At 48.6% G+C, this 15,675-nt stretch overlaps 5 protein-coding genes across 5 annotated transcripts; 3 read left to right on the top strand and 2 right to left on the bottom strand.

Moving 5' to 3' along the window:
• Positions 1 to 398: 398 nt before the first annotated feature.
• On the top strand, positions 399 to 999 carry EDB82DRAFT_485664 (uncharacterized protein). Its single transcript, XM_065608243.1, has one exon. The coding sequence runs from the start codon at positions 446 to 448 to the stop codon at positions 716 to 718; it is 273 nt and encodes a 90-aa protein (XP_065465483.1). The 5' UTR covers positions 399 to 445; the 3' UTR covers positions 719 to 999.
• Positions 1,000 to 3,951: 2,952 nt separating this feature from the next.
• On the top strand, positions 3,952 to 5,583 carry EDB82DRAFT_37938 (uncharacterized protein). The gene is made up of 2 exons (XM_025731105.2): positions 3,952 to 5,066; positions 5,124 to 5,583. Exons 1-2 carry the CDS (start codon positions 4,434 to 4,436, stop codon positions 5,349 to 5,351), a joined length of 861 nt encoding a protein of 286 aa, XP_025590164.2. The 5' UTR covers positions 3,952 to 4,433; the 3' UTR covers positions 5,352 to 5,583.
• A 2,917-nt stretch (positions 5,584 to 8,500) lies between these two features.
• EDB82DRAFT_470757 (ketopantoate reductase PanE/ApbA C terminal-domain-containing protein) lies at positions 8,501 to 9,811 on the bottom strand (the record flags this gene model as incomplete). Its single annotated transcript, XM_025731107.2, has 1 exon — positions 8,501 to 9,811. The coding sequence occupies one exon, from the start codon at positions 9,809 to 9,811 to the stop codon at positions 8,501 to 8,503; it is 1,311 nt and encodes a 436-aa protein (XP_025590166.2).
• A 1,108-nt stretch (positions 9,812 to 10,919) lies between these two features.
• EDB82DRAFT_37841 (SNF2 family N-terminal domain-containing protein) lies at positions 10,920 to 14,623 on the top strand. The gene has a single exon (XM_025731108.2). It carries the CDS (start codon positions 11,041 to 11,043, stop codon positions 14,527 to 14,529), a length of 3,489 nt encoding a protein of 1,162 aa, XP_025590167.2. The 5' UTR covers positions 10,920 to 11,040; the 3' UTR covers positions 14,530 to 14,623.
• A 93-nt stretch (positions 14,624 to 14,716) lies between these two features.
• On the bottom strand, positions 14,717 to 15,673 carry EDB82DRAFT_37917 (40S ribosomal protein uS11). The gene is made up of 4 exons (XM_025731110.2): positions 15,514 to 15,673; positions 15,358 to 15,430; positions 15,110 to 15,270; positions 14,717 to 15,056 (listed from the first exon to the last, which is right to left on the bottom strand). The coding sequence occupies exons 1-4, from the start codon at positions 15,581 to 15,583 to the stop codon at positions 14,905 to 14,907; spliced, it is 456 nt and encodes a 151-aa protein (XP_025590168.1). The 5' UTR covers positions 15,584 to 15,673; the 3' UTR covers positions 14,717 to 14,904.
• Positions 15,674 to 15,675: the final 2 nt, after the last annotated feature.

Genomic DNA, 15,675 nt, shown 5'->3' with positions numbered 1-15,675 from the left:
TATCAAGACTTTAGTGTGCGGCGTAGAAGCATTAAAGAATCTCGTGAATTTTAGGAAGGTCACGTTTATGTAGTGGGTAGATTGGGTAGCAAAAGCAAGTAATTGCCTCCTCTCACTGGATGTTTTTTTTTAGGTGTAAACTTAGGTTATAGGTGAGAGGCAAATATTTACATCACGTTCTGGAGATCTTTTCTCAACCATCGTCAATCAGGTGGGGGCAAAATGCAAATGCAAGCAAATGTAGTCATGGATGGACATGACATATTTTTGGCCTTGGAGTTTTTCCAGGGGTTGGGGTTAGGGGGGGTTGTCAAGATCTACGAGACACAACAGGCATTGCTGACGTAGATTTCTATTCTTATCAACCACAACCCTTGCCAATCCAACCCGTGTCACCTCCCCTGACAGTGACCCGCATACCTAGGTTTGTACCTGCGTAAATAATATGGATATTTACAAGGCCCTGTGGTTCGAGTGGACGATGGCGTCAAAATGCCTAGCCTGGCCTGTCCTGGCCTGTTCAGCAATATGGACGATCCCCCCAGAATTGGATCAAGGTGCCGAGACCTTATCAAATATCTTCCATTCCGGGAGTTGCACCTGTACGGTGGGTGTCCACTCCATTGCACAGGGCGTTTTTAGCTTCCGAGCCGTTGAGCCATTAAGTGGTTATCAGACTATTCGACAATGCGAGCTTGGACTTCGGCTCCGGATATAGTACAGTAGTAATACCTTACTAAGTGCTAAGAAGCTCCAAGCAAATGAATGGGTTTAGGGTATCCCATACAACTGCACAAGCTTCAACCTGTGAATTGACGGAACCTTTACCTTGGTTCCGTTAGTAGACAGGATACACCTGGATGTTTATAAACGGAGAGTACAATAAATTGATTAGAAACTTAAACTTTGCTGACCCTCATATCCGGACTACAATTGGATCAAAGCTTGTGAACTGCTGGAGCGTGATGAACATTATACATTGCCTGGTCTATATCAGCCTGGCAATCTTAGTGTTTCAAATATGGTCCAAAGTTTACCAAATATCGCTCCAATCTATCAGAGACTATATACCGTGATCTATCCGTGGATACAGTTTAGTTTACACTTGGTAAAACGTTTTTATTTTGTCATGACAGCTCGGTTGAATGATAATAAATTAATATCAATGCGTGTTATAGCTTAGTTTACGTAGTTGAATGTCCATTCCCTACCTAGATTAGGTTGCTGCGATCGTGGGGAAGCGATACTGTTGCATTCTAGGTCTAGTGGTCAATCGTTACGCTGTCGCTCACCTAAAGTGACCTAGTTGGGTGCCTTTCATACGGATACCTACACGGGCTTTGGGCGAATATCCATGTCTGCCTAGCGCTTGCCTTTTTGATATCCGGCAGTTTGCAGGAACCAACTTTGCTCTTTCTTCTTGACCGTCTTTTCGATCGAGTTTTACTGAATGCTCTTTCCTCACCTCTAAAACCGGGCAGTTTCCATTTTTGTCAGCCGATTTCCCCTGTCTTCCCCTCTTCCCCTCAGCCAAGCCACCAGTTTCTATTTGCATTGCCCCTTCACTCACGAATTTCCATCATATCAACCTATTACCACTTAAAACTCAGCCCATCAATCATCGGATGCCTCTAAGGAGTTGCCGGCCGACCGTCAACAAGCACTGGTGCCCATCTTTGATCATACTCAGCACGGCGCGTGCTCCCTCCGCTCCACCGGTAGCTAGGGTCCCGGCGCTAGCCAAGGAGGCCCTGTCCGCGCTAGAAGATCCGTCCTTCTAGAAGCCCATCATCGACTCCTGCTCCTGTTCCTGGACCAGGGTCTTGGATTTCGATTCTAGCCCTAGCCCATCAATTGACGTACGATCGTTCATGACGACAATGGTGAAGCCGTTTCGCTTGATATGCCACACATCAGGAGAGTTGCGTCAATGCCTTATTGTCACCGGAACACTGTCTATCCGGTCCCCAAGACCTCTTTTGGCCTCACAATCATGCGTGTTTCGGCTTCAAAACCGTTGGAACCCTATGTGATTCACTCTTCCGGGGGCTTCAGATACCATGGCATTGAGCATTAACGGCTGCAATCTTGGAACCTCCGAGAAAAATCTCAAGTTATCAATCATTAGGGCTGTTCCAAACACGCCAGCTACTAGCGAGAGCGCTTCCCTGGCGATGCCCTCAAGTTTCGTTATCTGGATCCCACTCAAAACCGGGTTCGTCTAGTCTGATGCAGGAGTTATTCCATAATAGAGCTCCGTCCTTTTCAGACCAACAGGCATGCTCGCATATGTCTGAGTTCCCAACCTTTCGGGCTTCATGACCTTTACCAGCAGCTCCTTTCCGGTTCCATTGACGTGCCAAGAGAACCACCACAAGGCTCATCTCGGCCTCCATTTCTGACGTGGATGTACATGTAGTTACGGCAACACTCAACACTCCCCTTTTGATAGATCCAGATAATCGGTTCCAAGGGTCGATTCTCCCGCTTATTGGGCCCATGCTCACGCACCTGAGCGCGCCCCAACCATGAGCCGCGAGTCTACTTCCGCTCTTAGGCAGATGATTAGCTGACTGTTGCACGTACTTGGCTTCTAGGCTCAGTGCGGGAGCTTGTTCAATTCAGCCACCGTTGACCAGGATGTCGATCTAGCTTGGTCTGGTACGTGCTCACATTGATCAAATCTGGACCAGCCCCGACTACCCGGCGCGCACGCTCTCCCAACATCACGGGCTTCTCCCTGTTACGACATGCAGATTCGTCAAACAGAGGTTCCTGGCATGTGGGTATAGTTCGCTTGCGATCTAGTGAAGTTGATGGGCGCCATCCTCACAGAGCCATCTAATATAGCAGACCCTGTTGTGTTATAACCATTTGCTCCACGCTGTACCTCCTGTCCTGCACAAACACCAGAACTGTTTTCTCCCTAGTTGCCACGCCATCAGCTTTGGAACCCACATCCAGTGGTTCTGCTACCTGCAAAGGCGGCGAAAAACCTGGCATTGGCCGTTTTGTCTCTATTTCTACAGTTGTACTTGGTCAGCTCAGTATGGCTTAGTTCCACGCTCTTCAAGCGAAGCGCGTTTCACCTTTGACTCGTGCCCCAATAAGCACCACCGCCCAGCGACCTTGCATGTCGTCTATTTTCACAGAGGCCCATTTACATAATTGATTTGTCCGCAGGGGCCTTTACTATGGCAAATTACCATCTGGCCGTAGACAGCAGTTGAAGGCGTTGCTATTGCATTGTGCCCTCATCCTTGCTAGTCATGATGGATACCAGGGGTGGTCTTGTTTCTATATCAGGTACCCTGGGGACCTTACCATGGGCATAAGATCGTCAAATTGACCACCCTCCAAACCCTGGCTTGGGTTAACAGGTCGTCTCCGCAGCCCAGGGACTCGGCGGACGGGGCTTCTTCTCATACCGGACTGGGCAAAATCTCCAAGTGCTTTAACCTGCAGCATGAACAGAGCCAGACCATTGATCCACTCTCCCTGCTACCCTGCTCTAGGTACTCCGTCATCAGACGATATAGGCTGGCCCTGGTTCCAGCAACGTTTGCCAGGTTACTAGCCCTTGTGTTAAATACGTTTACTGACCCCAGGCCGGGAGCTAAAAGAGATCTTGTGAAGGGACCTATCCTAATATACAAAGCCAATCTTCACCCGCGTGGACCATCTCTCTTTCTCATCGACAGTCTGAACTCGATTGTTGTGACGGCATGTTATAATACCTTTCGTCCTCTTCCAGTCTTTCATAAGTGCTTTGTTCCGAAGCCAGAAAAACCGAACTTCATGCACATTCATCACACTCCTTTGGACTTCTCACCACCGCTACGCCTTTGACTCCAACCCGGGCTCACCCCCCCCCCCAACACAGCCCTCCAGCGCCAAATACCAGCGTCTCACTCGACTACGGAAACGGGAAAGCCTCTAGCCCGGTACCAATCATTCAAAATCCAGACACTGTTTGTGGCGAGCTGCTTAGTAGCCCATAACGCTGTTGACTTATACTTCAGACGCCCAATACAAGCTCAGCAGCCTAGCTTGACGCACTCAAATCCATCACGTTCTGCACGCTACTAGATACCACTTAATTCTCCCCGTCGTAGCCCGCAAGGGCTTCAGCTTGTCAAATTCTTTCCATTCAGAGCCCAGCGGCCGTCCAGAGCGGTTCGCTCTGGAGGACCTCATGCGTCGGAGGCACACTGGCGGGCACTTATCGAGTGGGGGATTATACCGTGGATTATTCGGGTCAGGGCTCACAATCAGGACAAAACCACCATCAGTCAGCGTATGATACATCGATTCACCAGCGTCCTCGACACCAGCAGCCTCGGGCCTCCATCCACCATACCGGAGGCCCGACTGCTGGTATTCATGGCACTCCCGACTCGCACCACGGAAATCCTCATGTCCAACATACAACCATGGCTCAACACCACCAGCATCCATCACCGCAGATGGTGATGGATCCATCCCAGCTAGGTCATCATCGTCTTGGACCGCCACAGTTTGGAGCACCGGGTCAAGTCATGGCGCCTATGTACCAGACTTTATCGACACCGACACCGCCTAATCATCCCCAACACTCCGTCCCCGGTTCTGGCACCAAACGACCGCGACCAAGTGACCTCGATCTAGGTAGTATGGGCGACTTGGATCATTCAGACCTCAGTAGTATGCAACAAACACCACTGGGAGCTGCCTATGCTCATGCCGCCGCCGTCGCCGTGTCACAATCTCAGCACCAACCTATACATCACCACCACCACCTCCCCGACTCAGAACCACCTTCAAAGATGATGCGTCGCGATGACGGACTGGGTGGTGCTCCAAGTGTCGTGGGACAAATGGGAATGCCTGATCCAGCACCTCGACCTCGGGGACCAAAACTGAAGTTCACACCAGAAGACGACCAACTGTTGATTGAACTTAAGGAGAACAAGAACTTGACATGGAAGCAAATAGCAGATTTTTTCCCAGGGCGATCTTCAGGGACACTGCAGGTTCGATACTGTACGAAGCTAAAAGCAAAGACAACAAATTGGACCGACGAAACGGTATGTTGAGCAGCATCTTGGTCTTTTTACACAAGCAACTCACTAACTTACTCTCAGGACCAAAAGCTTCGAACTGCACTTCAGGACTACGAGAACGAAAAATGGAGAATCGTTGCGAACAAAGTCGGCACCGGCTTTACTCCTGCAGCATGTCGAGAACGGGCTGAGCAACTTATAGTCGAGGACCCAGCAACTCTGGCGGCTTTGTCGCAGTCATTATCACCAGCTGTAGTCTCAAACGCGGAGTCCGAAGAGCCCTTATACACTCATCATCAGCTTCAATAATAAAACAAGATAATTACTACAGCGGAGGATTGATAATAATAATTACGACACTTTACAACATCAGTTTCTCCCATTTGCAGGCCTTCGTCATCCTTTCCTTACGATCTTTCGACCGACATCAAACACATTCGCTTACATTTGGCCACTTTCATTCAGCATAATCTTTATCACGATATTCTTCACTTTCGTCTGAAGAGGCGATTTTCTAGAGTTGTCATATCGATTTGAAAACACCCATCCCAGCCCAAGTAGGGCGCAACGCACCCACGACTTAACTGTTACCCCTGTATTATTTTCTTTTTGCTTGGTGCTTACAGGCCGTTTCACTTTTCTTTCGTTTGACACTGGCCTCTTGTCACAAATCCTTTTCTTAAAACATTAATCATACTTCGATTCCCAATTTTTTTTTCTTGAAAATTATCTTGTATTCCTTTTTTTTTTTGTCTCGACGTCTATGATCTCCTATGTCCGTTTACGAAAAAAACTACTTTAGACTTGGGAAACCCCGGAAAAGGAGAAAGAAACATTTACATGCGCCTAATATTCCCCATCCTTCAGCCAGGGGACACTGTCCAATCGCCTGGGATATGTGGCTGATCACATTTTCTTGTCACTTATTACCCTTATCTTATTACTATATCCAACCTCTTAATTATTCAACACATGTATGAGAACAAAAGCAGGATCATCGGCGGAGTAGGTTTCCTTTTCTGGCGCAGCGTATTCTTCGGCTTTGTGTATGCGGAACGGAAGGTGGAAACAAGAACATGTCGAAAGGTTTCTTGCTATCACAAGAAAGGGATATGGAGCGGGAGTGCAAATGGCATGTAGAACTATCTAGCATATGTGGCTGAAGGGCTCAAACCTCTCAAGTCAGCACTTGGAAATGCCATGATTCAGGCAGACTTTGAAAACGACCACGCTAGATCATACAGGAGAGGCATCTGCTCGATCACCATCAGTATCACGCCATCAGGCTCCTACTCAGCTTCAATGTAGCAGCGCTAGAAAAAATGTCAAAATGGAACCCTATAGCCGCGAGTCTGTCCGTTGCAAAGCCTATAATCAAAGCCTCGACACAAGATATAACTCCCAATGTGCAAAGGTTCCCTCGGATCTGGGTCACGACCCCTGTCTGCTTTGTCTCACCGGAACCATGTTCTCCACAGTTGAGCTAGACGAAACGAAACGGTTTATGCTTTAGATCCTTGTACCCAACTCCGCGCATCTCCTTCTCCTTAAGATATATAGGTGTGGCTACCGATCAGTTATAATATAGGTAAGGCCAGGCAAACTTAAAGAGAGCAAGGCGAGCGGAGGGCGGGGCCTTGCCACGTAGCTGTGTGCGTATAACGGTACAATCGCCTTGGCTGCCGACTGGTAGGATGCATCCCCGGACCCGATGAAGGTTACCTGTAAGCGGATGGAGCCGATGAAACTTCTTCCTCTTTGGACGCCATGCTGTGACACCTGTGGTTGAGCGAGGCCAAGCCTGTTCCCCCGGCTATCTCTTGATCAGGCACATATGTACATAGGTAGGTTACCGGCAGGCTACATGCTCAGGAGGACATACAAGGTCCGTCCCTGACCGTGAGGAGTTGCCGGTGCTTCTTGCCTACGTCGTCCGAGAAAAGACCGGGACAACAGTGGTTATCGCCTATCTTCTTACGCACATCGCACCGCATGGTATGCGAGTCACGCTAAAAGATAGCGGTCGTGAGTATGGAGGCTGGATTAACAACAGAAAGACGGTGGACCATCCAAGCGTGCATGTTGCCAATGTGGCGAAAAACATGGTGCCTCACTGTGACGTGGTGAAGGACAGATGTGAAGGGCTGCATGTATGTGTGGGCGCGCGGCTGGAGGAGATGCGAGGAGCCATCACACGATGCCGAGGGTGGTTTCTAGCAGTTGTAAGGTGACACAAGATGCTGTGATGTTTGGATGGTCTCGTGCGCCGACTTCGGGGTTGCATGTACCGTTCTCATCCATCAAGGCTATCCCAGCGCTGTATAAGTGAGGCAGCTTTGCCACATCTTGTGGAAACTACTTGGCTGCCCGGAGATCAATGCTGTACTGTGGTTCAAGAGCCGGGAGACAGAAAAGGCTACCGCCGTTGAAACATCCCCAGTGAAATCTCCGATATGCAACGTCTAAGCGAGGCATGATGGATGGTCGATGTCGATTATTTGATGTAGGTACTGCATAATGCTGGTCAAGCAGGCTGTCTGATATGTAGAAGATTAAGCCTGAAACTGGCTTCAAGTCCCGGTCACTACACCGACGATGTGTGATAGAGTTGGGGTACAACACCCCCTTCAACTTGGTCATGGATTTGTCGCCCCTTAGACAGAGATTTTGCTCATCCTAGGGCTATAACGGCCTAAGACTTGATGTGACATTGGCCAACGGCGGGCAGAGGTTGGTCGATGACGGTGGTGTCTTTTCGGTGATGATGCATTGCGACGCTGGACTTGGTTAGGTGCCTGCATGTTTCTCCTTTGCCCCACGACAGAGCCAGTCTTCGAAAACGTTTGTTTCATCTGGTTGGCAGAACGGCTGTAGAGCCTGCTAGCGCGACTGGATAACCACCTGTGTTATGCCCTATATCACTGAGTGTTATAAGTCGGGTTGAGTCGGTACCCTGGCGATCGAGACCAGGAAAGAAAGAAACGCGACCAAACAAAACGAAACAAAACACGCCACTTTCGGAAAACCCCCCAGGCGAGTTAAATCAACACAACAGGACATGTTCCCTAATGCGGATGGGAGCCATATTGGTGGTTATTAGGTATCTTGTGCTCCTTGTATTGCTATGTTATGTGTTAACGTTGACCCGAAGCCGATCACAATCCTGGTCAGCCGAGCTGTATACATCTGACCCATGCCAGGGGCAACAAAAATGTTAGCCTCTAAGCTCCAGGTTATAAAAATAAATGGTCCAAGAGTGTACTCTCAAGTGATAGGAACCGACTTACTAATTTCGTCTCTTATGTTTCGGCGACCAAGTTTTTTTCTTCTTGATACCCAAAGGCCATGCTCATCCAAATATCATAAGCGGGGCATTCGAAGTGACCGCGTCAACATCTCTACAACGCGTAAGGGTGCGTCCCCAGATCTGTAATTACCGGTCGGTAGCCGTGACTCTTTCATGATTTCCCTGTATCCGTCACGGAACAGCTGAAGTGGTTTCCGAGTTGATCCACATCTAGGGTACGGCCAGCCTCTACCAGCTCGACCAAGGTAGCATGGCATGTAACGTCCAGCTCTGGATCCAGAAAGGCTGCCATCTCGACTAGCCAGCCGTTGAAGTCCCTGATCTCGGTTGATCTGCCGGCGCGTACATCTTGCAGCATGGAGCTTGTGTTGTCCCTGACCTTGTGACCCACTTGATAGATCATGTCCTTCAGCTGTGGGTGAGAGAATCTTCTGTGCAAGCTTTTAGGCGAGAGATCAATAGTCGCGTCTGGTTCTGCTGATAGTTGTTTTTCCTGTTGTCCGATGATTTCTGCACTGCTTTCATGGGCCACTAGAAGTTGCAGTACTTGGCTTGCCTCGTCTAAAAGTTGGTCAATAACTTGAGAAAGAACCTCATTGTCCTCGCCAAATAGAGCGCCGTTCTTGCACCCGAGGATAGCTGTTAGAGGATTTATTATAGCATTGACCACCAGTTTCTCCAATTGCAATATCCATAATTCTCCTCTGGATACCGATCTGGCGTCCAAGTGTGGCGCTTCCAGCAACTGCTTTACCAGATAGGCCGTCCTGTCGACAGACAAGGAATTCGGAAGAACTGCCCCTACAACCACATCTGCCTGAGAGGCATGCAGACTCTTGAACGTTCCTTGTGAAGTGACGCCATGCGTTGTAACACAAGCCAAGTAGTTGGGCTCATGGCTACTGTGATAGCGATGGGAAACATACGATGATCCATGGGGTGGCCATAATTTGGACATTCCATTTTGTACAAAGAGCACAGTACTGTTCCGATCCAGGTAGCCTCGTACCCGGTCGACTTGAGGCAATGCAGCCGAAGCTTTGGTCGTAATTATGAGGTTCTTCAGCCTGTCGCCCTCGGCAACCTCTCGTATAGGGCCAATCTCGGGTTCAGTTTCAGTCCACCACTCAATGTCGAAGTCTTTGTTCTTTTCAAGTTTATCTTTTCGTAAAATTTCGATGCCTTGACTCTCTACCCATTGCTCTAGGAGCTCCTTTCTATGCACAACCAGGGTGATCGGGGGCTTATCCGGGGCTTGGGCGAGTGAAGATGCAAAGAGGCGACCCAGGTTACCGACTCCCAGAATATAAATACGCTTTTCGGAATCACCAGAAGCAGTATATGTTGAAAGTTGGGAGCCATCGTAGGAGGCAAGATTTGACACATTCCAGGCAAACAATGTCGGTGTTGGTCTTGAATCGCTGCAGCATGCTTCCAGCCACGAAGGCTTTTGAGAATACATTCTGGTAAATGCCGAGGGCCAGGCTGTTGATTTCTGCGTGTTATGTCTAAGTAAGAAGACTGAACGAGATCTCGACAGAAGAAAGCTCATTGTTGATAGTATGGGTTGGAGAGCTGATTTATATGAGAGCCGATGGCGCCGGTATTGATGGAGATATCAATGACGCCGTGTAATCTCACGGTACACAACGATCAATTATCGATATGTTGTTATCAGTAAAACATTGGGATGGTGAATTGACTGGATAAAGAGAGAGAGTCGGAAAGATGATATGTCATGGTTCGATGATGCTTTGGATGTCGTTGAATACGAGGCTGGTGATCTGAGTTCAATGCTGGGGCTGTGGAGTTTGGTACACAGTGTATAGTGTCTATTAGGTATCTTTGATACTGTATGTTGGCAGTTATAGACAATTGGTTATGAATTACACCAAGACTTTGTTTATGGTAGTTTGTCTCTATCAGACTTTAAGGAACACCCCCCATCAATCAATGGTAGTTTGTTTGATACATAACTTAGTCAATTGAAGTGATTATCTGTTAAATAGCTAGGCATGTCTATGATTAATTCATCGTGTCTACGAGTTGATTCTGATAACCTTTACGTTTGCGTCTTGTCATGGTTATCCCAAGCCATTATATCAAGAAGAAGAGATTACTATTCGTCGAACCTCGGTTTAAGAACACAGGATACTTTATGGTCTAGTTTGTATAACAACCAGCCAGAACTCAGATATTAACTCTGTTTTATTTGGTTTTGGTCTAGGGTGGTCCATCTCCAAATGAAAGACCCGCTTGGTGCCTGGAATGGATTGTTGTGCGCACCAATTAGCGCACGTGTGACTTCTTCTCTAGCACGCCCTTTCAGCCTAGAGTTAACTTCCATCATTTTCATTTTCTCTACGTCATTATATCTAATTAATTCTCTGTCAAACGAAGGGAATTCTCGCGCATGATCTCGAACTTTACAGTACTTTAATAATTTCATCGAAATCTTCAAATCTGCTATTGCCGTTGGAAACGCAAAAAAGTGTCGACGTGCACGATTTCAACTCAGAGACCATCTTCGGCACTCTAGCCTCCAAACCAAGGCAACCGTGATTCATGTTGCTCGTTCACTGAAAACCTGCCATTCTCACACTTCAACAACTACCATCTCTAATCTCCTTGCTCATTTTCACCAGGCGCATGACAACGATATAAATTATTTAGCACGCGCCTTCTTTAACCATGGCAGTTCAAGATGCGGGCGGTTCAGAAAACCAGGAGGTTGACAAGGCGGCGCTTCTTGATCAAATGGTAGCTGCGGCTCAGGAAAGCGTGACGCAAAGCGAAGACCAAGAGGAGCAGCCAAACACCGAAGGACTCAACGAGGAAGACGCCCTGCGGAATTTGACTGGCACTGTCCGAGACCAGAATGATCTGGAACGTGACATCACACTACAAGCCAACGCTGCCTTGAATGAAGCTGAGGATAAAAAGGACCAAAACCGTATAACAAAATTGCACGAGACCAAACAGCGACTTCAGGTTCAACTAGGCAAGGAAAAGAATAATCTTGAGGCTGCACACAGCAACGTCTACAAATCTCGAAATGCCCAGAAGAACATCGCCAAGTTGGATGAACAAATCCGTCAAATAACCAGTGACATTTCGGATTTCCAGGCACGAATATCCAAGCGTCATGAAGACAACCCCGTTGAAGATCCGAAGAAATCCAAATCTACAAAGCTTCCTGGCGAAACTAATCGCGAGTTTCTAATTCGAACTGGAAAAATTACACCGTTTGCCAAGATCGGAGGGCCGCGACCGGTAGGAATTCAAGGGCAACTCGCGGAAACTATCTTGGACGCAGAGGAAGAGGCAACAGCAGAACAATTAGGAGGGGAGCTTGAAGGTCCCGCTTCTCACCAGCGGCTTCGACGTCCAGGTTTTGCCGATGAACTCGAACCAGAAACAGCACCGTCTCAGCCGGCTGTGACTGTTGCTGAGAGCGAATTCTCACTACGACCGAGGAAAAAGAAACGTACGCAAAAAGAACGCAGTCCATCAGCTGATTTTGAACCTGAAGCGTCTGGCAATGATTCACATGACGACGACGTCTGGCAGCAAGGAAATGAGGACGACCTGATCAGAGAACAGCGTCGCCAGGCCAAAGCAAAGGCGAAAGTCGCCGATCAAGAGCAGATCGATCTTAGTAAGATCGACGATGGCAATGTGTCACATTTCAAGACGAGACTGAATGACTGGGTGACGCGCCGAAGCCGCGCAAGAAAAGCCCGGCGCCAAACAAGTGACATGTCTGCCGATGCCAACGAGAGCGACGACGACGAGGAAGAATGGTTCAAACCTGCACCGGACTTTCCAGATTATGATTTCGGCGATGGCCTGAAGCTCCCTGGCGATATTTATCCGTCGCTCTTCGGTTACCAAAAAACGGGTGTTCAATGGCTTGCAGAACTCTACAAACAGAATGTGGGCGGCATCATTGGCGATGAAATGGGCCTTGGGAAGACGGTACAACTGATCGCATTTATCGCTGCTCTTCACTACAGCAAAAAGCTGCACCGGCCGGTCATCGTCGTTGCTCCTGCTACCCTTCTTCGGCAATGGGTGAGCGAGTTTCATCGTTGGTGGCCACCACTTCGTGTGTCCATCCTACATGCTTCAGGCAGTGGCATGATGAACCCGAAATTTGAAGATGAATACGATCTGGATCATTACAAGCCCCTCGCTACCAAGTCTGAAAAGGCTGCGAGTCGAATCGTCAATGGAGTTGTCAAAAGTGGGCATGTTCTGGTGACCACATACACCGGTCTCCAGACATACGCAGATACCCTGCTGCCAGTTGAATGGGACTACGCCGTTTTGGACGAAGGTCACAAAATTCGAAATCCAAATGCCGAGATCACTGTAACTTGCAAGGAACTAAACACGCCAAACCGCGTTATTCTCTCTGGAACACCGGTGCAAAACAACTTGACTGAGCTATGGTCACTGTTTGATTTCATCTACCCCATGCGTCTGGGAACGCTCGTCAACTTCAGGTCTCAGTTTGAGATCCCCATTCGTCAAGGTGGGTATGCAAACGCTTCCAACTTGCAGGTCATGACCGCGGAGAAGTGTGCAGAGGCCTTGAAAGAGACGATCGCAGAATATTTGCTTCAACGTTTGAAAGTTGATGTAGCTGCTGATCTTCCCGAAAAAACCGAGCAAGTACTTTTTTGCAAGCTCACTGATGGTCAACGTAAGGCGTACGAGACCTTTATAAAGTCAGATGAGGTTTCGGCGATCTTGAATCGAAGACGACAATCACTCTATGGAATCGACATTCTACGCAAGATTTGCAACCATCCTGATCTGCTTGATAAGAGCCTGGGGAAGAAGGCTGGATACGACTTTGGTAACCCCAAGTTATCAGCGAAGCTCCAACTCACAAAAGACTTGCTACAAAAAGTCATGATACCGAATGGGCACAAAACGCTCCTATTCTCGCAGGGTAGGCAGATGCTCAACATTATTGAGAAATGTATGAGCGAATGTGGGATTTCCTATGTTCGAATGGATGGAGAAACACCCGTGGACCAGCGTCAGCCAATGATTGACAGATTCAATGAATCTCCGGGTATACATGTGTTCCTCATGACAACTCGAACTGGAGGGTTGGGAACAAACCTCACAGGCGCCGATCGAATCATCATCTTTGACCCTGATTGGAATCCGTCCACAGATCTGCAGGCCCGAGAACGAGCATGGAGACTAGGCCAGAAGAAGCCAGTCAAGATCTATCGGCTCATGACCGAGGGAACCATTGAGGAGAAGATTTATCATCGGCAAATTTTCAAGCAGTTCATGACAAACAAAGTCTTGAAGGATCCCAAGCAGCGAAGCAGTTATGATTTGTCCGACCTCTACGATCTCTTCAGTTTCAACACAGGCAAAGACGCAAGTGCCAACCGGAGTGAAGTTTTCAAGAAGGCACAAGTTTCCTTGGCCAATGGTGATGAAGGTGGTGATGGAAACCTTGACCCGAATCATGTCGAGAGTCGAGATCGTGAGAAGGACGTTGAGGGCAGGGAACTTAAGCAAATGGGTCTGGTGGCTGCCATGGAAGATTTCAGAGAAGACAAATCCGCCAACGACGAAAAGCGTATGTTGGAGGGCATCTTTGCCAAGTCTGTCAACAATGCATATGACCACGAGGCCATTGTCAATGGACCCCAAAAGCCACAGGCGGATATCTCAATCCTTCAAGATGAGGCAAATCAAGTAGCACGTCAAGCTGCAGCACATCTTCGACAAGCTGGCGCTGAAGCACGAAGGGTTCCCATTGGCACTGTTACGTGGACTGGTGAAGTCGGACAGGCGGGCCGTCCCGGAGCCAACCGTCGTCGCGGAGGGCCAAGTTCAGCCGGTATCATGAGTAATCTGGCAGATCGCCAAGGACTTGATACAGGAAGTGGGAGAAGCTCTCGCTCGGGGACTCCAGGCATGGACAAGAATCTCAAGTCCAAGGACTTTGTAGCCATGATCAAGACTTTCATCAACCGTCACAATGGTCGCGTTCCCAGCAAGATGCTAGTGGACCACTTCAACCCGTACTGTCCAGGCAAGAAGCAGAGCGACGAGTTCAAAGCAGCGCTGGACAAGGTCGCAGTCTTGAACAATACAGGAGGTGCAGGAAGAGGAATCTGGACATTAAAGCCAGGTGTAAAATAGACAAAGAAACGACACATCGTCTTGCGAGGCGTTCGGGCAGGAAATGGCATTTATATCGGAAAGCGTGTGGCTTTTATACTAGATATAGTTGTGTAATATGCATTCAATTGCTTTTATTTCATTTCATCGTGGAACGTTAACCGTGAAGCTACAGGATGTCACATCAAGGATAAAGTTTGACGAGCAGGATGATTCATAGGCCTTCTTCGGGCGAATTTTCAACTGTCTACTGCGTCCTAACCCATAACCTGACCAGGCTCTGCAGTGTAGACTGGAGACCAGGCGAAAAAGCCGTTCTCCTCGTGATTCTCAACGCCACAGAGAAACCAGATAGCGAAACTCCTGTCCAATCCAAGCCACCAAAAGGTAAGCAGTTCAGAGACGACGACCACGGCGACCACCCTTTCTGCGGGTAGAGTCGGAAGGAGTAGGGGTAACGTCCTCAATTCGGCCAATCTTCATGCCAGCACGGGCAAGGGCACGGAGAGCGGACTGGGCACCGGGACCAGGGGTCTTGGTACCGTTACCTGTGTGTTGATTAGTCTTGATGTTGCGATGAGACGGACTTGGTTAAACATACCACCAGTGGCACGGATCTTGATGTGAAGAGCGTTGATGCCAAGCTCCTTGCAGCGGGCAGCGACGTCCTGAGCAGCCAACATGGCAGCGTAGGGGGAGGACTCGTCACGGTCGGCCTTGACCTTCATACCACCAGTAACACGGGTGATAGTCTCACGGCCACTGGAATCACCCAAGTTAGCCTCATTGATCCACATATTTATATAACATCTCCAAGCTCTTTTTTTCGCAATTCACGGGCTGACGAACCTCAGATCGGTGACGTGGACGAAGGTATCGTTGAAGGAAGCGAAGATACGGGCAACGCCGAAGACCAGCTCGCCTATTAAAACATTTTGTTAGTTTTTTTCAATTCTTTTTTATGATCCTTTCATCGGTCGTTTTCTCGTCGAGGGGGTCGCCTACCATCGCGAACAGAGGGTCCGAGGGAGATGTTCTCCTGGGGAGCACGGGTGGCGGTCTTCTTGGGAGGCATTTTGAAAAAATGGGCGACTGCTGGTTACTTCGTCACTTGGCGGTTGAGAATGAGGATCACCAAATGTATTTCATGCGCGATGCCAAAATTCG

This window comes from Fusarium venenatum (assembly GCF_020744135.1).
Source record: "Fusarium venenatum strain MPI-CAGE-CH-0201 chromosome Unknown EDB82scaffold_1, whole genome shotgun sequence".
NCBI classification, from domain to species: domain Eukaryota; kingdom Fungi; phylum Ascomycota; class Sordariomycetes; order Hypocreales; family Nectriaceae; genus Fusarium; species Fusarium venenatum.
This window is presented reverse-complemented; position numbering and strand designations above follow the sequence as displayed.